General features: G+C 42.6%; 3 protein-coding genes across 6 annotated transcripts; all 3 read left to right on the top strand.

Annotated features, from left to right (window-relative positions):
• The first annotated feature begins 1,981 nt into the window (after nucleotides 1-1,981).
• LOC133415864 (serine/arginine-rich splicing factor 1B-like) lies at nucleotides 1,982-6,621 on the top strand. 3 transcript variants are annotated; one of them, XR_009770179.1, is made up of 5 exons: nucleotides 1,982-2,439; nucleotides 3,548-3,708; nucleotides 3,778-3,950; nucleotides 5,198-5,480; nucleotides 5,721-6,621. XR_009770179.1 is itself a non-coding variant. In XM_061702378.1 (4 exons), the coding sequence occupies exons 1-4, from the start codon at nucleotides 2,246-2,248 to the stop codon at nucleotides 5,387-5,389; spliced, it is 720 nt and encodes a 239-aa protein (XP_061558362.1). In that variant the 5' UTR covers nucleotides 1,982-2,245; the 3' UTR covers nucleotides 5,390-6,621. The 3 variants fall into 3 exon arrangements, 1 of the variants encoding a protein (XP_061558362.1); XR_009770178.1 differs by having other exon boundaries at nucleotides 5,198-5,819; nucleotides 6,126-6,621; XM_061702378.1 differs by having other exon boundaries at nucleotides 5,198-6,621.
• A 1,307-nt stretch (nucleotides 6,622-7,928) lies between these two features.
• On the top strand, nucleotides 7,929-9,934 carry LOC133416253 (dynein light chain 2, cytoplasmic-like). Its single transcript, XM_061703042.1, has 3 exons — nucleotides 7,929-8,021; nucleotides 8,697-8,840; nucleotides 9,395-9,934. Exons 2-3 carry the CDS (start codon nucleotides 8,709-8,711, stop codon nucleotides 9,530-9,532), a joined length of 270 nt encoding a protein of 89 aa, XP_061559026.1. The 5' UTR covers nucleotides 7,929-8,021; nucleotides 8,697-8,708; the 3' UTR covers nucleotides 9,533-9,934.
• Nucleotides 9,935-11,093: 1,159 nt separating this feature from the next.
• Nucleotides 11,094-22,271, top strand: heatr6 (HEAT repeat containing 6). 2 transcript variants are annotated; one of them, XM_061703040.1, is made up of 19 exons: nucleotides 11,094-11,404; nucleotides 11,669-11,776; nucleotides 12,496-12,636; nucleotides 12,715-12,830; nucleotides 13,980-14,094; nucleotides 14,187-14,288; nucleotides 14,443-14,589; nucleotides 14,653-14,864; nucleotides 16,059-16,239; nucleotides 16,554-16,760; nucleotides 17,045-17,144; nucleotides 17,484-17,953; nucleotides 18,663-18,749; nucleotides 19,118-19,252; nucleotides 19,596-19,718; nucleotides 20,164-20,288; nucleotides 20,359-20,455; nucleotides 20,627-20,831; nucleotides 21,544-22,271. In XM_061703040.1, exons 1-19 carry the CDS (start codon nucleotides 11,099-11,101, stop codon nucleotides 22,101-22,103), a joined length of 3,537 nt encoding a protein of 1,178 aa, XP_061559024.1. In that variant the 5' UTR covers nucleotides 11,094-11,098; the 3' UTR covers nucleotides 22,104-22,271. The 2 variants fall into 2 exon arrangements, with proteins under 2 accessions (XP_061559024.1, XP_061559023.1); XM_061703039.1 differs by having other exon boundaries at nucleotides 14,428-14,589.
• The last annotated feature ends 7 nt before the right edge of the window (nucleotides 22,272-22,278 follow it).

Here is a 22,278-nt window from a genome sequence, read left to right as displayed (position 1 = left end):
ACATGAGGAAAAGTTTTTTTGTAGACACATGATGTTTGCTTCAAGTAAAAAACGATATTGGGGCTTTTGCAGGCAGTCAGTTAATTTGGAATTTTGTAATAAGGTGTATATTTAATTGATTTTTGCCAAAAAAAAAAATTTTCATAAAATTAATTTAGTTAATTTTATATAATGTTATATAATTTCACTTTCACTTTATTTAATACATCCCGATGTTAACATATTTATTCCATTTACTTTGAAGTTATTTCATTATGGCATGTCAACCTTTCACATTTTAATTAATGGAAAATGTAATGCATTCAAAAATATGATTCTGATAAATTAATACATATTTTATTTGGTTTGTATCAGTTGAATTTTGGCACAGTTGTTCCTCACGTTTCACTAGGTTAAGAGCCAAGTTAATAAATTCACATTTTAAATCATGTCAAATTGTGATTAATTCACATTGCAATTAATAATAGTATAATAAATACTATAAATAAATAATTTATTGAAGTTGTAATTGTTGGTCAGTGCTTTTGGATCTGAAGGGCCTCACAGCACACCACTGGTAGGCCATTCCTAGCCCCCACGTCCCCACCAAATCTGCGTTTTTATTCTGTTTTGAGGGACAGACAAAAAAAGGGGGATTCTTTGAAAGATTTCATTACTGTATGATTATTTTCTGCGACAGAAACACAATATAATATGTTTAGTTAGGTTTTTATAAACGGGAGTAAAGGCCCCGCGCATCGCCCGTTGCTAGGCAAACGTAGTCATTTCCGGTACGTCAGCAAGCAGAGAGAGCGGGAATGTCTCTTTTCGGCACAAAATATCAAAGAACAAATACTCATTGACGTGCGGTTAGGGTAGGCAAGGGAGGCAGAGCCTCACTGCCCCCTGGTGGTCTTTCCTTTCCACTGCTTGTGAATAGTAAAAAAAAACCCTTATGATTACATTAAATTGTTCCATTTTAGTTCTATGGTTTGTGCGTTACATTGATTTTCTTTTTCAATCAAATAATTTCAATGATTTCATCATTAAAATAGCAGAATTTCCATATTTCCTTTTGAAATGAATAGGAAGCGCAGTTACGAGTCACGTTGAGTCTTCGCTCGCATGATCCTTCAAGAGACCACGCACACATCCATTCAGGCAGGCTGTGATTGGTCCGTGGCTTCACACAAGCGACATTGGTGTTTCCTCATTACATCGCAAATAATATACGTTTTATCACACATGTACTGCACTTACTGACGTTTAACAGACTGTCTAATATAGTTAATGTAAGTGTGTGACATTTTGTCATTCTTATCGACAAGAAAAGCCACTAAAAGTGCACAGTGGAGTCTGGTATGTACGGTGCCACAACCAGCATGTGGCCGTCTCGAGTTGAGCTTCATAGAGCTCCAGACGTCACGTGACAAGTCAGTGCCGCACCAATCATGAACCTCACCGCACGTCACGGCAAATAATGTAATGAAAAGTACAGCAAGGGGTTAGAGGAGCTGATCAGCACTGTGTCATTTTCACTAGTCGTGGCTTGGGTGAAAATGAATTGAAAAGTTACAGACTTCAGCTTTAAGCACAAACCCCCTTTTCACATCTTAATGGAATAAGGAACTATTGAATAAATATTTTCACGTTTTACATTTGAAATGTTTATTATCTAAATTATTTATTATTATTATTTCGCTTTAATTCCAATTCATGATGTCAGTATTTATTTTTACCTTGGTGACTAAAATATCAATAAATAATTAAAAAAACAACAACAACAACTGAAAGACTCCAAATTGCCATTTAGATACGTACAATGTACATCCTTCTCCTGTGGGTGGCGGTGTAAGCAAAGTCCAGCTGTCGCTAAATATTCCCACGAAGAAGTCAATGTTGGCGGGAAACAGGAGGCGAGCTCGCTGAAGTAGTTCACACGTTTCTCCTGTAGGTGGCAGTGTGCGCGCCCTTCCAGCTGCCTTCAAATAGTCCAACGAAGAAGACGTCGGTGTTGGCGGAAAGTGGAGAGGCGAGCACTTACAGGGAATTAGCGCGATCTTTTCCACTTTAATACCTTCAAGCGCTTCACTTGTACGGCGACCAAGTTGTGCCACAATATTCCCCGCGTTGTTCCCAACGGCGAGGCGAGTCTAGTTGAACCGCAACTGCGCTTCTTATTCGCTTAAGGAAGGACCCAGCGTTCACGCTAGCTAGCTACTCCACGCTACCACCACACCACTTCGTCCATTGTGCGCTAGCTAGCATGTCTAGCGGAGGCATTATACGCGGACCCGCGGGGAGCAACGACTGCCGCATCTACGTCGGCAACCTGCCGCCTGACATCCGCTCCAAGGACGTCGAAGACTTGTTCTACAAGTACGGCTCGATCCGCGACATCGATCTGAAGAACCGACGAGGGGGACCGCCGTTCGCCTTCGTGCAGTTCGAGGACCCGAGGTGAGCGCGCAACACACGCTCGCGATGGAGTTAGCTTGCATGAAGTGTCATTTTAGTGGGCTCAAATTCAGGTTTTTGGGTGTTTACTCAATTAAACATATATTTTAAACTATATGTAAATATTCGTTATAACATTAGAACAAGCTTATATGGCTTAAGTCGAGCTCCAGGTTTCAAATGGATCAAACAAAGACCGTTACACTTAGAGTAACGTAATTTTTGTGATTTTTAATCAAAATGTTTCAAATTGACGGCCTCATAAATTTAAAACAACAAAAATCGACTCAGACTGGGTTTAGCCCGAACAATTATTTTCTGTACAATACATCATCTCACGTTAAATTAAGGTTAAATCGCTCAAATCGAGCTCCAGTCTACAAATGTATCAAAGACCAATTAACTTAACATTTCTATATTTCTCGGGCTTGTCTAACTTAAAATGCTTTCAAATGAAAGATTTGCCTATGAAAACCAAATGTTCAGCACTTTCAAGGGTATATATTTAAACATGCAAGTTTTTTTAAATCACATTAAAATGAGCCTAATTGGTTAAATCGGGCGTTATTAAGATTAAGGATTCATACAGTTTACTGTAAACTTGGAAGAGGTGGAATGGGCCTACCCCTAAGAGTTCCTTCTGTAAAATACAACTTATTAAAATACGCTTAAATACATTAAATCAAGTGTCAGGCCACACATAGACAATTTAAAAGTAAATATTAATTTCTCGGGGATATCTTTATTGAAATGCTTCAAAATGCATGTTTTATAAAATTAAGATGAGGCAGACCAATGCCGGAAGAGTTTAGCTCTCAAAAAGTTGGTCCTTTATGCAAGTAAATTGTGAATGTTATTGTTTCAACCATAAAAGTTATAAGGAGGTAAATTGTGTTCAAATTTATAGAGGTGTAAATAGCTTCCAGCAAGCTTCGAGCTGATAGTATATCCCACCAAGACAAGTAAGCTGCACATTTTATGTTTCATTATCTTCTTTTAAAATGCTTGAAGTTAAACATTTACGACTGTTTAACAGATCTACACAAACTACTCATGCATAATTTGTACATTTAGTAGTTATGTAACTCAACTGCGTTTTTTTTTCTCACAGGGACGCAGACGATGCCGTGTACGGCCGCGACGGCTACGACTACGACGGCTACCGACTTCGCGTGGAGTTCCCCCGAAGCGGCCGAGGCGGCGCGGCGGGTGCCCCCAGGGGCCGATACGGACCCCCGTCTCGACGCTCTGAGTACAGGGTCATCGTGTCAGGTGAGCTGCAGCTTCCTCAGCTTGCTGGATTGGTGTAACAAAAATTCTTAACTTTATTTATTTTTTTAGGTCTTCCTCCTAGTGGAAGCTGGCAGGACCTGAAGGACCACATGAGAGAGGCGGGCGATGTGTGCTACGCTGACGTGAACCGCGACGGCAGTGGCGTGGTGGAGTTTGTGCGCAAGGAGGACATGACCTACGCTGTGCACAAGTTGGACAACAGCAAGTTCCGCTCCCACGAGGTAGGCGAGGCGGAGGGGGGAAACCCCGAATAGTGGACACAAAACATTTTATGTATTTGAATTTGGCAAATAGAGGTCACATTTTAATGAATGAATCAGCAAGTGAATTATTAATTGGACCATTTATTTAATATATTAACTTTTCAAGTACTCGGTTTTTCGATAATTTAAAAAATTACAATTTCACATTGATATATAACAGATATATTCAGTTTTTACAAAACCTGTTCATGTTTTAATTGAGACAATTTAATGAATGAGAGAGTAAGTTTGTGATTTTTTTTTATTTTTATTTTTATTTTTTTTCAAATGTAATTTACTGTCAATACAATTCCACCAGCGGCACGGTGGCCGACTGGTTAGAGCATCAGCTTCACAGTTCTGAGGATCAATCCCCAGCCCCGCCTGTGTGGAGTTTGCATGTTCTCCCCATGCCTGCGTAGGTTTTCTCCTGGCACTCCGGTTTCCTCCCACATCCCAAAAATACGCATTAATTGAGCACTCTAAATTGCCCGTAGGTGTGACTGCAAGTGCGAATGGCTGTTTGTTTGTATGTGCCCTGCGATTGGCTGGCAACCGGTTCAGGGTGTACCCCGCCTCCTGCCCGATGATAGCTGGGATAGGCTCCAGCACGCCCGCGACCCTAGTGAGGAAAAGCGGCTCGGAAAATGGATGGATGGATGTTAGTTAAAATAGTCACATTTTAATAGTAACTACGAGGGGGTGGGTGAAATATTTTATTTTTTGATGGACAAATTGGGGAGGGGGGGTTGAATGTGTAAGATAATTTAGTCATAAAATAACAAAAAAAATATTTGATTTATAATTTAAGCAATTCTTTATTCAAAAATTTTTGTATGAAAAATAGACCCTTGATAAGTGGAAGATAGATCGTTTCTTAAAAATATAATTCATTCTCATTTTTAGTTTAGAATTAAATAATTAGCCAATTAGTTTAATTTAAATGTTTTTATTTTATCATTTTCTTACTTATAGTGAATCAATTAAAGAATGATGGATGAAAAATACCTTGTGGACTAACCAATTTTAGGATAAATCTATATTGTTACAAATATTACATTGCACTTGATGATGTAACAAAATATATATATAATTTCTCAGTGGGCTGGAATAAAGATTTGAAAAAATAGAGCCATTTTATTTAAATGTTTTGTAGTAAATGTTTTATAAAGTGGGTGTTTGATGCAAAAAGGTCTCTTGAACCCAAATGTGTGGTTTGTGCGCAGGGCGAGACGGCGTACATCCGCGTCAGGATGGACGGCCACCGCAGCCCCAGCTACGACCGGTCCCGCAGCCGCAGCCGAAGCAAGAGTCGGTCGCGCAGCTACTCCCCCGCTCGTCGTGGGCGGGCCTCGCCGCGCTACTCCCCGCGGCGCTCCCGTTCCCGCTCTCGCTCTCGCTCCCGCTCCCGCACCTAGAGCCACTGCCGTTGTCGTCGCCGCCCTCGCCTGACGGAGAGCGGCGTGTCGAGAGGGAACAGAAACCTCGGCGTCGGATCCCGTTTATCATGTATTTCTCATTAGCCCCGCCTTTTTGTGCTTTGTCGCCACCCCTTTCGCCCCACCCACCCTCCCCCCTTTTTCACTGTGAGTTGGGTCTTTTTTTTTTCTCTTCATTTTACTCACATTCCTTTTTCCATTTTTTTCACCCCCTCTTCCCCGCACCCTAAATGCTGCCGCTATTGCTGTGCTTTTTATTTGGCTTCTCAAAGCATTATGTCCGCTGATCTTCTTGTGTGTCTCTCTGTAGAGATCAGAGCAGCAGGATAGGATGGGAAGAGAAGGAAACAGTTCAAATTAGGATAAACAGGAGGAGAGGAGGAGGAGGATACAAATGTGGCACGCAATGGTATGATGGTTGTGCCTTTACAAACATCTAATTGTGAGGCTGTTCACATGTTTTTACACTTAAAATGGCGCCCCATTGTTTCTCAATACTCAACCCCCCCACCATAAAAAAAAAAAAAAAAAACAGCTACTGCATCCATTTTGTTTGTAGGTGGTGGCCCCCCCCCCCTTTTTTTTTTTCTTCTGTTAAATTTATTTGTGGTTTTCCCTGCACCCACTTAAATGACATCAAATTGTAGATATTTTTCAGTTCAATGCGAAGGTGTGATTCTAACTCCTTCTCTTTGGTTCTGCTGGTATTCTGAAGGTTTGGACTGGGCTCATTGTCACCCCATCCGGAGCCGGATCAGGATTTAGGATTTTTAGGCATCAGGATGGATACAAGGAGCAGGATCATTGGAGCTTTTTCTTTGTTCGTGTGTTTGTTTGTTGTTTGTACCAGGAGAAGCTCCCACGTCCAACCTTTCAAGCATTGTAGTTCCATAGTCAAACTAATTCGGTGTTCCCTTAAAAAACACATTTAGTGTTGACTTTTTTTTTTTTTTTTTTTTCTTCTTCTTTGTGGAAATTCAGAATTAGCAACAGTGTTGTGATTTTTTTTTTTTATTGTTGGAAAAGGAAGAGCTCTGATCAAAACCACGAGGGGCTTCCAGATGGTGGAGGGAGGGGAAAAGGGATGGAGGGAGGGAATGTGGTTTGTATCTTCTTGGTCGCTTTTTCCTGACGAGGTGGTTTCTGTTTTTTTTCTTTAGTCTCCGGTGTCATCAGAGCTTTATTCTCTTTTAATAAAAATTTAAAATGTATGCATTGTCTGGAATGTTCTCTGTTGTGAATGTGTCATGAAACCTGCAACTTCTTGAATATACACTTTAATTTCTCTTTACAAGGTTGCACATTTGCAAAACCGAACCGTTAACAAATCCACATAATTCAAGTAATGTTTAGTCTAAACCTAGCAGTGACATTTTTGTGTAATTTTAGTTGTCTTAAGGCAAAAAAAATTACAGCCTCTTGATAGTGTTTTCATATAGTCTTTGTACTTTCAACCCCTTGAATATTTCAGCAGCTTCAGACATATCCATAAGTTTTAAATATTTTAACTTATGCTATTTTTGGACAAAAGTAGTATTGTGTTATGACAAAAACTAAATATAATTTTAAAATCTGTTTGAAATGAGGTAATTAGAGCCTTCAATAAATTTTTAACGCATTATTTTAGAGCAAAGGCAGTTTAAAAAAATAAAATAAAATCCTCTTAAACTAAACACAAAACGGACACGCTCTTAAGTGTTCAGTCATTTATTTTGCTTTCAATCCCTCAAACTTTTCCGCAGCTTCAGACCTATCCATAGACACTTAGTCCATTTATGAATTTGCGTATATTTGTCTATTTGATGTTCAAACTGATTTGAAAAAAAAATACAGCTAAGATTGTTTTTACTGCAAACATGACTACTGGAGTCCTTATTCTGATGTAACAACTCGACAAAAATTTGGGGCTGCTCTATTCACCACTGGTCTAGTGCGTTAACTTTTCAGATTTTGTATCAACTAATGTTCGTTAATGAGGTTGCAATTTCTGCACTACCTGAAACGTTTATATCTCGTGCAACGTCGTCGCCTTTCTGTGACGTCGTACTCACGCCTCTCCAGGTATGAATAGTCTAATTATGGTACAATACATAATCCAATTTTCGATTAAATGTTTGGTCCGAGGTCCTTCTTAAGTCACTCTCCAGTAGGCAAAACACACGGATGTTTTATATTCGTTGGAGAGAACCGACAGGCATATCGCTGCTGTCACGTGCTCATTTTGTCGCCTCTTTATGGCGTCACAATATAGCTGCGCTACTCAAAAAACGTCATTTAGCTCCTCTCGTGCGTTTTAAGCGCGGTGGCATTAGCGCGACAAAAATTTTGTACATCAAGCGAATGCGGTTACTCGCGTAGCCATAATGTTCAAACGGGACCGATGGTTTCGGTTTAACCAATCACGCTCGGACAATAGGGAGTAGGTAGCGCGGTGCATTGTGGGAGGAAACAAGATGCGGCCGTCATACCCGGAAAAAGCCTGCGGACAGCAGCCAATCAGCGAGTAAACAGGAAGGGAAGGGCGGTACTGGGAAAGAAAGCACATTGTGGTTCAGACAAGCGACTCACTTCGCTGCTTCTCGTGACGTTTATACATCTTATCTTGGAAAAGGTAAGTTTGTTTGTGTGTTTGGTTGATGATTAATACCAATTTACCTGTTAGGTTATACGTCATCTTAGGGCATTTTCAATTTTTGTTGTTTTGTTTTTTTTAAAGTGTGGTTTCACGTGACAAAAGAGCTCACCTGTGATCGTGGAATGATGCTAATTGTTAAGTGTGAATATTCTTAGTAGTGCACTCAAACGCACTATTCCGGGCCATTAAGCTACTTTAACGACCTCACATTCCAAGGTAATTTATGAATATACTCTGGCCACATACATTGTGTGGTGCACAAACATTGTGTGGTGCACAAAGCCCCCCCATCCTTTATGAAAATAGTCAGGCAGCATAGTGAAGTAGTGGTTAGCACGTGTGCCTCGCAGTTTAAAGGTTCTGGGTTGAAGTCTCAGCTTTGCATGTTCTCTTGGTGGGTTTCCTACGGCTTCCTCCCACATTCCAAAACCATGTATGTTAGTAGTTACTAAATTGTCCATAGGTGTAACTGTGAGTGTGAATGCTTGTCTATAAGTGTCCTGTGATTGAGTGGTGAACAGTCAAGAGTCTCTCCCAAAGTCGGTTGAGATGGGCTCAAGCGCACATGTGACTGTAATGACAAGTGCTATAGAAAATTGGAGAATGTAGTCATTGTCTTGTATTGATCTTTTATTTTATTTGCCTTTGTAGTTTAGAGCCAACATGTCTGACAAGAAGGCTGTAATCAAGAACGCGGACATGTCCGAAGAAATGCAGCAGGACGCCGTGGACTGTGCCATGCAGGCCATGGAAAAGTACAACATTGAGAAGGACATTGCCGCCTATGTCAAAAAGGTGCGTACTGCATACACAAATACCGATCTTTAAAATGTGCGAGACTCCAGCAAAGTGTGTTCTTGCTATTTTATATGCGTGGTGTGCTCCAGATGACCAAAACACACGACACGCACATATCCATGTCTGTCGTAGTACCAAGATTGACCCGTGAGAGGCAGTATGGTGCCATGCTGCATCCAGACTGTGGAAAAATGCAAAGAAGAACAGCTTCCTGATTGGCTGTCATTCTTTTTTACGTCCCAGTCACGCAGTCTGTGACTCTGCCCAACTCTGTGTTCACCACACATAAGGATTTACCATAGTAGATGTAGAACAGGTTCAACATTTACGATTGTCAAGCCCGATTGTTTTCTGAGCAAATCGGAACAGAGTTAAATCACTCTTCTTAACACACCTTACACCATAGGATAATCATTCAGTATAATTTTTAGACATCTGATGATCAGGCCTGTGCTGTTGGATCGCAAGGGAAGGAATTTTTTTTTTTTAAATTCTGCCTGATTACCGCAGTGTTTGTACCCCGCTGAACTGTCTTTTGTGGACTCTGGCAGGAATTTGACAAGAAGTACAACCCCACGTGGCACTGCATCGTGGGCCGGAACTTCGGCAGCTACGTGACGCACGAGACCAAGCACTTCATCTATTTCTACCTCGGCCAAGTGGCCATCCTGCTCTTCAAGTCGGGCTGAAATGCCTCTGTCCATTAAACAAGTCCATGCTGTCCATCAGCCCTGCTGCAGACGGGGACTCCCTCGGGAGGTTTTGTTAACGAATGAAGGCGAATATGGCGCTGTGTTCACCACGTTTTGGGAGGTATTTGTTTTGTTGTCCCATGACCAACGCTTGTATGTACATTATTTCATATAGATGTTTAATTTTTCACTGACTTAAAAGGAGTGGCAGTGTTTTTGTTGTAAAAGCCTTCATTTTCTGTGCCGGATTGTTGTCTCTATGCCGAATAAAATGTCCCACTTCCAACCTGAGTACATGTTTCCCCCTCACTGTTGTTGCTGTTTGTGTCAGTGCATGGTGTAATTTTTTTTACATTCTGCACATTAACACTGTTGGAATTAAATATTGTCTTATGTTTACTGGAAATTGTCTCTGTCTTACTTTGGGATTAATCAACATGACATCTTCCGCTCCGCTTATCCTCACTAGGGTCGCGGGCGTGCTGGAGCCTATAGCAGCTATCTGCTATTCAAATTTAATGAGATGTGCCTACTGTATTTATTTTTGGTAATTTATGATTTTATTATTTATAATATATAATCAATTATTTTAAAGTATTTCCATCCATTTTCTGAGCCGCTTATCCTCATAAGTTGTCGCGGGAGTGCTGGAGCCTATCCCAGCTATCATCGGTACACCCTGAACTGGTTGCCAGCCAATCAAGAGGGCACATATAAACAAACAACCATTCGCACTCACGTTCATACCTGTGGGCAATTTAGAGTCTTCAATTCACCTACCCTGCATGTTTTTGGGATGTGGAAGGAAACCCATGCAGGCACAGGGAGAACATGCAAACTCCACACAGGCACATGATACAAATAAGTACTTAATTTAGAATGGAATAAAATCAATTTTATACACTGCTTAACTTGTAATATATAAAGTACAAAAATATTTAAGATATATCTAAGCTATAACAAGTACATTTAGACAAGAAACTTGTATCGCAAAATGTATTTCAGACAAAATGTTTTGTATAATATAGAGCTTTGTACTTTGAACTACTTTTTGACCACATATATATATCATAAACCATGTATCTCTTTATTTTTAGTCCCAAATATACAGGTATATACGTTTACATAAGAAATATAAAGCAAATTGAGTGATGTAATGATATTTTTACCTGCAAATATATATTCATTTTATAATAACCAATCAAAAATTTTATTTCTACCCTTAAGATCTAGGTTTTTAGAATAAAGGTATGTTCTAAAAAGCCTTTTTCTCCCACCTAAGTGATTTTTAAAATTGTTTTTTTACCCCACACAAATCTTTCTCTCTCTCAAATCAAATAATGTATCTCAAAATATTTGCTTGAACAATTTTAGAAATCACAATGTTGACATATCTTTCATAGTATATTTTTTAAATAATGTAATTAAACCTAGTTTTCAGTGATATCTTCTCTCGTTTCTGCATTTACTCTCCAAGCCCTCATGCGGCGGTATTATAACCAGTGTTTACCAGCGTAAACACTTTAAAACCAACGAAGAAGAAGTTCAGGAAGCCAAAGCAATATGGCGGCACCGAGCGGGTTACCGGCGTCAGTTGCTCCCGTCATCTGCCGCAATGTACCCGTTTTCCCCGCGGTGCCTCTGTCCGCCGACGCCGCTCCGTTCACGCCTCAGGGGGCGGACGTGCGGCAGCGCGGCGCTCGGCAGCAGACTGACGCCGAGCGGCTTTTTTGCCGCTGCGCCGCCAAGCTCCGAGGGCTGCGGGCGGACACGAGCCAGCTGCGGGAGGAGCTCAACCTCCTCTTCGACCAGCTCATCTCCGAGAACTTCAACCGCAGCCTGGAGCCCAACATAAACATTCGACCGGAGGTAAGGCGAGGACACTTTGTGGCGTTTTTAAATGTCTTGTTTCCGGGGCTAAAGTCGTAGCAGACCCTTGAGAGGAACCGAGCCTTCCCCACTGGCTTTACCAGTGAACAGTGCGCTTGTCCGGGGCTTTCTCAAACTGCGTGGCGCGCCCCTTTCTTGGGCCGTGATGAAATGGCGAGGACATGTACATGCATCCATTTCTACATTCGTACAGGAAATAAATTATTTCCCGGTGGTGTAATAATAAAAATCTCTTAATCTCAGGATGTGTGCCACCTGCTCGTGAATGCCAGCTGTCTTGTGCCGATGAGTCAAGAACACTTGGTGGTCAAGCTCTGCAAGCTAGTACATCACCTCCTCAACCAGCTCAAGGTAATTGACCGTATTTCCTGTAATAATAAGAAATAAATGCCTCTGCCCAAATAAATGGCTCATTTTTCTCATCGGGAAAATAATGTAAGTGGAAACTTGTCGTTAAACAGTGGAATATACATGTCACAATTAGTCTCTGAAGAAATAAATGCCGCTCACTAAATGAACGCCTCCTTTTTCTACTGTCAAATACTGGCTTCACTTCGTGTCTCATTTAGTTGCCCTAAAGAAACGGACACCTCTCCCTGAGTAGAATCCTCGCTTTTCTCGTCAGTAAAAAATGTTGTCTTGAAGAAATAAATGCCTCTCCTTAAATAGACTCTTCCTTTTTCTTGTCAGGCAAAGGAACAAGTATGTGTTAATTTACCATCAAATAGTGGCTTCCCTGTCCTGTCTCATTTAATTGCCCTAAACAAATAAATGCCACTCCCCAAATAGAAGCCTCCCTTTTTTTGTTAGCAAAATCATTGTCATATTGAAAAAAATAAATGCCTTTCCTCATATAGATGCCTCCTTTTTTTCTTAAAACAGAAAAAAAAAACCACAAGTGGTGATTTTAGTGTAGTTCCTCAAGTAGTGGCCTTTCTGCTTTAATAAACACTCTCAATTAGTCTCCTTGAAGAAATAAACTCCTCTCCCCTAATAAACAAGTTTTTTTCATCAGAAAAAAAACTGGCCTCCCGTTCTTTTGGACACTGTTTTTTTTTTTTTTTGGTAAGGTAATAATGGACGAGCACACGCTGGACGTAATGCTGAAGTACATGACGTCTGTGTTGGAAGCGTGCAGCACGTGGACGCACCTCGGCGTCTTGCAGGCGCTCGCTACCGTCGTCTACGGCAACGGACCGCAGTGCCACCAGGTGCCATGCCTCTCACGCGGTCCCTGACCACAACTTCTACAACCTCAACATTTATTGACTTTTTTTTTTTTTTTTTAGCACCTCAATAATCTGCTGGGCGAAGGCGGAGTCCTGCTGCTCTACAGCGCCCCCTCACAGCCCGATATGGATCTACGCCACATGGCCCTCACCTGTATGGCCAACATCTGTGTCAGGTGGGCTTTATATCCCCAACTATAGGGTACAAATATCTAAAATTTGCAGGCTGTTGTGTACATGCCAAAGCAACACATGGCGCTATAATCATGCGTACACTCACACTTACGCATGCACTCAAAGGCCATTTTAGCCGAAAAGAAGACACTAACGGGCAATTGAGCAAAATGGGATTTAGCGAAGCAACATTATATCCGGAATCCATGAACAAAAAAAGTAACAATGTGATGCAAATAGATTGATAATATAATAACATAATGCACAAAAAAATATATATACGGTAGCCACATCTCATTAAATTTGAATAGTGTAGGAGTGTTCGTTGTATTTCAGCATTGCAATTCCAAAAGTAAAACGCATTGCACAGATTCATTCAGCACACGAAAATACTTTTCATAAGGCCAATTGCAATCTCATTTCCTTATTAAAATAATTTTTACTGTTTCTTATGTAACATTCTAATTTCTTGGAGATGGTAAAATTCCTGGTTTTCGTTAGCTGTAAGCTAAAATCATCGGAATAATAAATTAAATCATATAATAGTTTACTCAGTGTAGTGTTTTTTTTTATTGAACTTCAGAAAGACAAAGTTTTGAAGTTCTAATTCTTTGAGATGCACTTGTATAAAACTTATAATTATATAAAATAATGCAATATTTAAATACTAATAGAAAATAATTAGCCTTGCGATTGGCTGGCGACCACTTCAGGGTGTACGCTGCCTCTCGCCCAAAGATAGCTTGGATAAGCTCCAGCATCCCTGCGACCCTAGTGAGGATAAGCGATAAAGAAAATGGATGGATGGATAGAAATAAAATATAAAATAGTTATTGTAAAAATGCAATAAAAAGGGTAATTTAATAAAAGTATAACTCACATTGTGAGTACAAAAGCTAACTTTTGTCCCCTTTTGCAGTAAATTATAGTTTCAAACAGTTAGCCTCAGGACAAAAATGACAACAAAAAAAGTACCCGCATCAATGTGAATCACCATATCAACATGAATGAATGCTTTATGATTTCATACATAGTCGGTAATACAAGTCTAAGATGAAGTGCAACTGGTGGCAATAGACCTAAAATGGAAAATGTCTCAATGTTACATACCTGCTGTATTAAAAAAAAAAAAGTGCTTTATCTCTTTCCAGGATTTCTGGTCAGCCGCCGCTGGACGACAGACACAAGAGCGTGTGTTTCTCTGTCTTCCTGGAAACTCTGCAGGCGGCCCGACCGGACGATGGTGACGAGCTCTTTTACTGCATTGTAAGGATTGTTTTCGCCTGCTTTTTATACCAGGATGCGCACAAATGAATTCACCTTCAACCCCCAACTAAGCATGTGTGTTGTATGTGCAGGTGATCCAAGCAGCGCTGAAAGGACTCCACTGTTGCCTCCTGGGTGGGAAGTGGAAGTTTGGCGGCGGTGAGGTGGTCGGATCTGTGCTGGCCGCTCTGAAGGTGACAAATTGAGCGTAATAATACGTTAGAACCCGGGGGGTTAAATGTTAGGATTAGTGAAGTTGGTAGGATTAGTTGGGGTAGACTTAGTATTATTAGTTAGCCAGCTCTTCCATGAATGCACTAAATTTTCTCTCAGAGGCTCATGTTTCAGGGAGCTCCGGGCGTCAGCGTGGAGTGGCCTACCGTTCTCAACCCAGCTCCTCTCCCGCACTACGAGAGTCCCTCGGAGCGCAAACCCGACGGAGAAGTCACAAAACCGACAGAAGCGGCAAAGGACGGCGGGGGGAAAGCGTCCGCGGTAATGCGGTAACCTCCAGTACGGTTCTTCAGATGTGATGACTCACAATGTTTCCTCTCGTAGAACAAGAAGAGAAGGTCCAGAGGGAAGGGGAAGAAGACGAGCATAGAGGAGAGCAGGCGGGACGACGAGGACGACGGAGAGGCAGCGGCGTTGGCGCCTCACAAAACAGGAAGTGAAGCCAAACCTGCGGTTTCTCTCAACCCCTCGTGGAAGCGGAATACGTCTGATTCAGAGTTTTCTGACCCTGAAGGCAGCGCGCAGAGCAAGCTGAGGTACTCAAATATGTGATCTTACTATTTAAGTGTACCCATGGGACTTTCATTAGGATTAGATTTGTTCCATAAAAAATGGTGCCAAGTCATGCAATACTGTTCCACTCCAGCTCTGCCAATTGCAGACATTTAAATTTTGTTTGTGTTTCTCATTTTCCATCCATCCATTTTCCGTACCGGTTATCCTCACGAGGGTCGGGGGCGTGCTGGAGCCTATCTCTGCTGACTCTGAGAGAGTGGCGGGGTACACCCTGAACTGGTTGTCAGCCAATCGCAGGACACACATAGACAAGCAACCATTCACACTCACATTCAAAACCTACGGGCAATCTATTCTTCAGAAACCGGAGTACCCAGAGAAAACCCACACACGCACGGGGAGAACATGTAAACTCCACACAGGCGAGGCCAGATTTGAACCCGGGTCCTCAGAACTGTGAGGCAGATGTGCTCACCAGATTGCCTGATTTTCATTTTATCTCATGTATTCATTTATTTTTTTTATTTATAGCTATTGGTGAAATAATTTACTTTATGTTAAATAGTTCAAATAAAGTAAAATTAAATGAAGATTAATTGTAATGAGTTGAGCTTCAAGGTTGATGAAACTCCACTAAGGCTGAACAATTCAAAATAACTGTGGTCTTGCAGGTCAAAGTGTGCAACAATTGTGCATAACTTTTAGATTTTATTTGGGGTGTTTTTAATTTTATGTATTAATTAGTTTACAGCTATTAATTATTTTTTATGCTAAAAAGGAAATGAAGAGAACAAATTTCGTGTGCATGCATGCATGTTCATGACAATAAAAGGTGATTCTTCTTCTTCTAAAATTAAATGGAGGCCAAAGAATCCTAAACCACCTCAAACCTGTAGGTGACAGTATCCCAAACAAAATGTAGCGACTGCACAGGAAAAAATATATATATTTTAATGCATTTATTCATAGTTATTAGTGCTGCAATATTTAAAAAAAATAATTTGCTTTATGGCAAATAATAATAAAATTTCACTATTCACAAACCAAAGCAAGTGCTGACTGCCACGCTAAAAAATTTTTTTGAAGGACTGACCTCACAAGTCCCCGATGCAAGTGGACTGTAACGGGACATCTTCAAGCTGCTCTTGTATTGAATTTAATTGGAGAATGTAGCTAATGAACTGTCTTTGATCACCCTTTTCTTTCCCCATCAGGCTTAGTCACGCTCGCGTCCGCCAGGGGGCGCTGCACTGCCTGCTGGCTGTGGTCAAGTGGGTGGAGAAGCGGACTCTGTACGGCTACTGGTCCTCGTTTATTCCGGAAGCTCCTGTCGGAAATGGCACAACACCACCGCTCACTCTGCTCACCATCATACTGAAGGACCCCTCGCCCAAGGTAGACCAAGACCACCACTCCACCTCGGCCGTATGGCGTCGTGTTAGGCTGTCGATATGGCAGAACTGTGAGGCAGATGTGGTAACCACTCATTCACCATGCCGCCTGGTAGTGTATGTAAACAAATTAACATTTTAACATCATAAACAAAAAAATTAGCAAAAATATTTGTTATAGTTTCTATAATGTGGGTAAATCAGTTATTTTGCAATGTTGAAATGGCACCATGTCTTTAGCAGTGTTCATCTTGTGAGGCTCAATGACAGTCTTCCACCAGGAAGAAACTGGTTCTACTCCTGTTGTCTGTTTCTTAGGTTCGTGCGTGCGCGCTGCAGGCGCTGTCGGCCATGCTGGATGGCTCCCGGCAGTTCCTGGCCGTGGCAGAGGACACGGCGTCGCCGCCCACTTCCTACACGCCGTTCTCCTTCACTTTGGCCACCGCCGTCCGAGAGCTGCACCGCTCCCTGAGCCTGGTTCTCATGGCCGAGACGTCTCCTCATACCCTCACGCAGGTCATAAAGGTATAACTACTTTTTCTGCTTTGGCGCCACCTTGTGGGATCTTTATGCCAAGGAATTATGTTGAAGGGAGCTGAGGAGCTTCATGTAGACAAAAGTAGCGCTTTGCCGCCATGTTGTGGCATCTTGTTGCCAAGGAACTATGTTTAATTGAGCAGCTACATTTAGAAAAAAGTAGTGTTTTGCGCCATCATGTGGCAGTTAAAAATTTTAGGGGCTTGTCAAGTAGTTAAAAATAGAAAAGATTGCCTCCTGGTGTGACTAGCGAGACTTTCCTGTGTTGTCAGTGTTTGGCCCACCTGGTGTCCAACGCGCCATACCATCGCCTGAGGCCCGGCCTGCTCAGCTCGCTATGGAAGCAGATCCGACCATATGTGCGCCACAGAGGTAATTATTTAATTCCGTACTAGGACATGTGCAAAGTCTCGATGACCCATGGTTCAAAGCGGCCATTTTAGCGTCGTTTTGGCCGTTTACAAGGGTTCTGTAAAGTGAACTTGGCCGAGAGATTTTGTCTGATTGCTTCCAAATTGGAACCACATATACTAGACGGATGGACGGCTGAATTGAGCCTACTAAATTGTGAACCGTTTTTGTTTTTGTGTGCAAATTTCTCGAAGCCATGCCTGAAAAGACACAGTGGCCATTTTAGGCTCCATTTGATGCCATTTGTTTGTACATGTGCTCCTAATGTGACTGAAACCATTTTCTGTCCTGTGTCCTCAGATGCGAACGTGCGAGTGTCGACCCTGACGCTCTATGGCGCTCTGGTGACGACTCAGGCGCCTCTTCCCGAGGTGCAGCTCCTCCTCCAGCAGCCAGAGGGCAGCGGCGCGGGTGACTGTTGCGGCTCCTTCACGCCGCAGGACTCTCGCGCCCTCAGCTGGCGACGAGGAGGCGAAACGCCTTCGCCACGCGGTCCTCGCACACCCAAGGAGGCGGAGGGCGGCCCACCCTGGCTGCTGACGCTGTGCGCCGCGCTGGTGACGATGCCCAGGGACGAGCCGTCGGACAGCGAGGGCGGAGGAGGCTCGACCTTGGAGCCGTCGCCAGTGCGACTGGAGGCCCTGCAGGTGCTTTCCCTCCTGGTGCGAGGTTATATCTCGCTGACCCAAGCCTCCCTGTGCGAGATCGGGCAGCTCAGCGCTCGCTGCCTGGCCGAGAGCGACCCATCCATACAGCTCCACGGCGCTAAGGTACCACTTCACATTTGGGCTTTGAGTTCATTCAATTATACTAGCAATTTTATTGCCACTTGTCTATATACCCAGGTCATGCAGAAGAATAAAAATGCCGTTTCTCTCTAGGAAGAAGTACCACTTTATAGATAATAAAAACCTAAAATATACATACAATAGAATATATAGAATTAGAAAAAAATTGCTACAGTATGTACACAGTAAAGGAGTTTGTATTTTATTTTATAGCTTATGTACAGTATAGCTCCCACCTGACTGCAGTAATGCTGCACATTTTAGAGTGACCTTTTATTGTGGGCGGCCTAAGGCACACGCCTATGCAATAATCATGCTGTCTAATTAATATTTTCGGAATGACACACCTTTGAGGTGGCTGGATTATGCCCCCCAAAGAGAAGTGCTCACTAACACAGATTCAGACAGATTTGTGCAGAATATTTGAGAGAACTAGGCATTTTTTTGTACATAGAAAAAGTCTTTGATCTTTGAGTTCTGCTCATGAAAAATAGGAGCATGTATTTTTGTTCAGTGTATTAGCAGCATGTCTGCAGTTGAACACAGGACAAAAAGCACCCTGCTCCTCCTGAATCCGAGATTCAACATCCCGATAGACCCTTTGCATCGTGATCGTCGACCACCATGTCTTTTGCCATCGGTGCGGAAAATGTTATCATCATTGAGTGTGTTAAGAGTCGTGTTTCCGCAGCTGCTGGAGGAGCTCGGAACCGGAATCATTCAGCAGTACCAGTCGGAGAGCGACGTTTCCGAGAGCACGAGGGTCCCCATGAGCCAAGTACGTTGGCGTTTAAAGGCACATACACTTCTACTCACAAATAGTTTGGGATATTCCCCTTTCGGTTCAGAATGATTCTAAACTTTACATAAAGATTAAGGTTGTATACATTTTCATGGATCAAATACCTGTTGTGAACTTTGCCATTCACAATAGTACACACAACATACTGAAACACTGAAGATTTGGGACATGCATTCAAAAGTTTAGAGAAGGTCAAAGTAAGGCGTATAAGTAATCGTGCATTTTAGCTTCATACTGAAATTTCACCATAAAACAGAATATCGTGAGTAGTTCATTATGTTAAAGTGATTGAGTGATGGTGAAAGATTTATGTCCACATGTATATAATGGCCTCTCATATAAAGGTGGTGCAGTTCTGGAAGGAGGTGCTGAGCGGGCCTCTGAACGGGGCGCTGCAGAACCAGCAGCATCCCACTCTGCAGACCAGTGCCTGCGATACGCTCAGCTCCATCTTGCCGCAGGCCTTCGCTCAGCTGCCCGTGAGTTTCACGTTTGTTTTTTTTTTTGTTTCCTACGCCTGGGTGATGCATGGATTTTATGGATTTAATTTGAGTTCTAAATTTGACGTGACTGCGAACAGAGAGGAGCTAGTTTACAAATGCACAGTCGGTGATTCCAGCTTAATGAATTTTGCCATCCCTCTTGGAACTATCCTATAAAAATGCGACTAGTGACTTTTTGCGGTGTTATATTGTAGACTTCTTGAGACTTTGAGTCTCCCTCCAGAGCAGAGCCCCCCCCCCCCCCCCCCCCCACCCCTTCACATCCAGACTGCAAGGGAGTCACGCTAGTTTGTGTGTAAGAATTTGCTCCTGCTCGCAGGAAAAGACGCAGCTAATGTGCATCACCGTCTTGCTGGGCCTCACCTACAGCGACAGCGACCTGGTCAAGATGGCGGCTGTCAGGGCTCTGGGCGTCTACGTGCTCTTCCCTTGCTTGAGAGAGGTAAGGGCGGCCGGAACCATCGATTAAAGGATCACAAAAAGAATTGATCAATTGTGAGAAAGTATAGTCCGTATATTTACAAATATGGATTAATTTTTAAAATGTAGAGTCATATGTAAAAATATATAATGTACATTTTAACTTCAGAGTTAATTGATTGATCTGCTATTTTTGTTTATTTTTCTGGCAAATAATTTTTTTATGCATTGAAACAGAATTCAAATATTTTTATACATATTTTACATTTCTATTGAAATGAATACATATTTTTTATATAAATAGTTTAAAATTTCCCAATTAGTCAGTGGAGGAAATACTCTTTTCTAATTTCAACTACAGATTTATAGTTAATTAATCATTAATAAAAATAATTCAAAAAACAAAAACACTGAATTGAGGAGATTCTAAAGAATTAACCGACACATTGGTTTTATCTTAATTTGAGGACTTGATGTTTGTGGCGGACACAGCCAACGTCATCCTCGCCGCCCTGGACGACCGATCCTCAAATATCCGCGCCAAGGCCGCTTGGTCTCTCGGCAACCTGACCGACACGCTCCTCGTCAACATGTAAGACCTGATCAAACTTGGGTGTGAGTGAGTCTGAGTGAGTGAAGTTTTGTTTCCCCGTCTTCTCCAGGGACTGCATGGAGGTGGACTTCCAAGAGGAGATGTCGGACATGTTGCTGCTGAAGATGCTGCAAGCGGCCACGCGGGCGGCGGCCGACAAAGACAAGGTGTGACCACTTTTTATTTCCACTTTGAAGTCACATTCCACCAAGCACCATTTGAAGCGTTTCTGATTAACCCCAAATAAAGCTCAGATGTTCTTGCACACATTATGCCAACACTACTTTCACAAATTCAATTTGTTTGTTTGTTTTGTTTTGTTTTTTTGGCCCGCCCAGGTGAAGTGCAACGCAGTGCGAGCCCTGGGAAACCTGCTGCACTTCCTCCGCGAGGGTCAGCTGAGCCGCGCACTGTTCAGGCAGCCTCTGGAGGACGCCGTGAGAGCTCTGGTCATGTCCGTGCAGTCGGTCGCCACCATGAAGGTCCGCTGGAACGCCTGCTACGCTCTGGGCAACGCCTTCCGGAACCCAGACCTGCCACTCGGTAAGTAGACCACAGCGAACTGCCTTTGCGTATGTGTCAGTCCTGTGATTGACATGTGATCAAGTGAGGTGAGCAAAGTCCCTTCCCTTTTTGGGTAACTTTTATAGATATTAAGGTGATAAGGCAAAGCAAAAGACAAATATCAAACACGAAGGAAATTGCAAACGAATACAAGGGCAAAAATACCTTTTATGCGCCCCACATTTACATACATTTTCATTGACTACTGTGATATGTATTTTTTTAAAATTGATTTAGCCCATTAAATTGAAGGTTGATTTATTGCCAAAAATATTTTGAAAAAATGTAAAATTATTATTTTATATTAAAAAAGTACATGTTAAACATTTTATTTTTGTCTTTTATTTAATTGGTTCATTTATTTATTGCAACGGGTACAATGAAAAATAGTAAAATAAAAATGTTATGAATTACATTACTTTATTTCATAGAAATAAATGTATTTGTGGAAAAAAAACACACAAAGAATAGCTGAATGACTCCAGCTCGTCTTCATGCTCTGTGCGAGTGTTTTAATTTCGATTTGTGTGCTCGACTGTTTTTCCTGTTCAATAAACAGCACAGTTGTTTTTTTTCTCCCCCCCACTCGAGTGGCAGTGCTTCTGAAGCGCGCTTGTAAAATTGGGGCATTCGTAAGTCAAGGTACCACTGTATGTCAACATTGCCTAAAGGCTGCCTCCCGACCCCGTAGAGTCCGCGTGCTGGTCCGGCGACGCCTTCGCCGCCCTCTGCAACGTTGTGGCCTCTTGCAAGAACTTCAAGGTACGCATCAAATCGGCGGCCGCCCTCGCCGAGCCCGGCCACCGGCGCTGCTACGGCGACGCCGAGGGCTTCGGCCGCGTGTGGCGGTCGCTGGCGGCGGCGCTTCGGAGCAGCGAGGACACCCACGACTTCCTGGAGTACCGCTACAGCGCCAGCCTGCGCCACACGCTCTCGCGTGCCCTGCTCCACCTGCTGCGCCTCGGCCTGCCGCTGGACGTGCCTGCGATCGCCGCTTCGCTGGTCAGCGAGGAGGACGGCGGCGGCGGCGTCAGGGAGCACCTGATTAAATACCTGCGGGCCGAGGGGATGGGGGAAGAGAAGGATGCGGCAGCGGGAGATGCTAAGAACCCACAGCAGAGAGTCCAAAGTCTGCAGCAGACTGTTGAACGACTCAAGATAATGGACACTGACACAGAGGAGGAGGAGCGTGGGAAAGAAGCGCTGATTTACTTCCTGGGGGATTTGCTGAAAGACTGCGAGGAACCCTGAAGAACTCCCAACAAAACCCTCGTGCCTTATTGGACCCTTTTTATAGTATTCCATAAAGCACCTGTCTTTTTTTTAAAATTCAGAATCTCATGAGACGTTTTGTTACTCATCATTTCAACAAAGTTACTAGCTCATCTACGTTTGCCTTTTATGTTCAATTAAAAAACATTCACCA

The sequence above is a fragment of the Phycodurus eques genome, chromosome 17 (assembly GCF_024500275.1).
Source record: "Phycodurus eques isolate BA_2022a chromosome 17, UOR_Pequ_1.1, whole genome shotgun sequence".
In the NCBI taxonomy this organism is placed as follows: Eukaryota; Metazoa; Chordata; class Actinopteri; order Syngnathiformes; family Syngnathidae; genus Phycodurus; species Phycodurus eques.
This window is presented reverse-complemented; position numbering and strand designations above follow the sequence as displayed.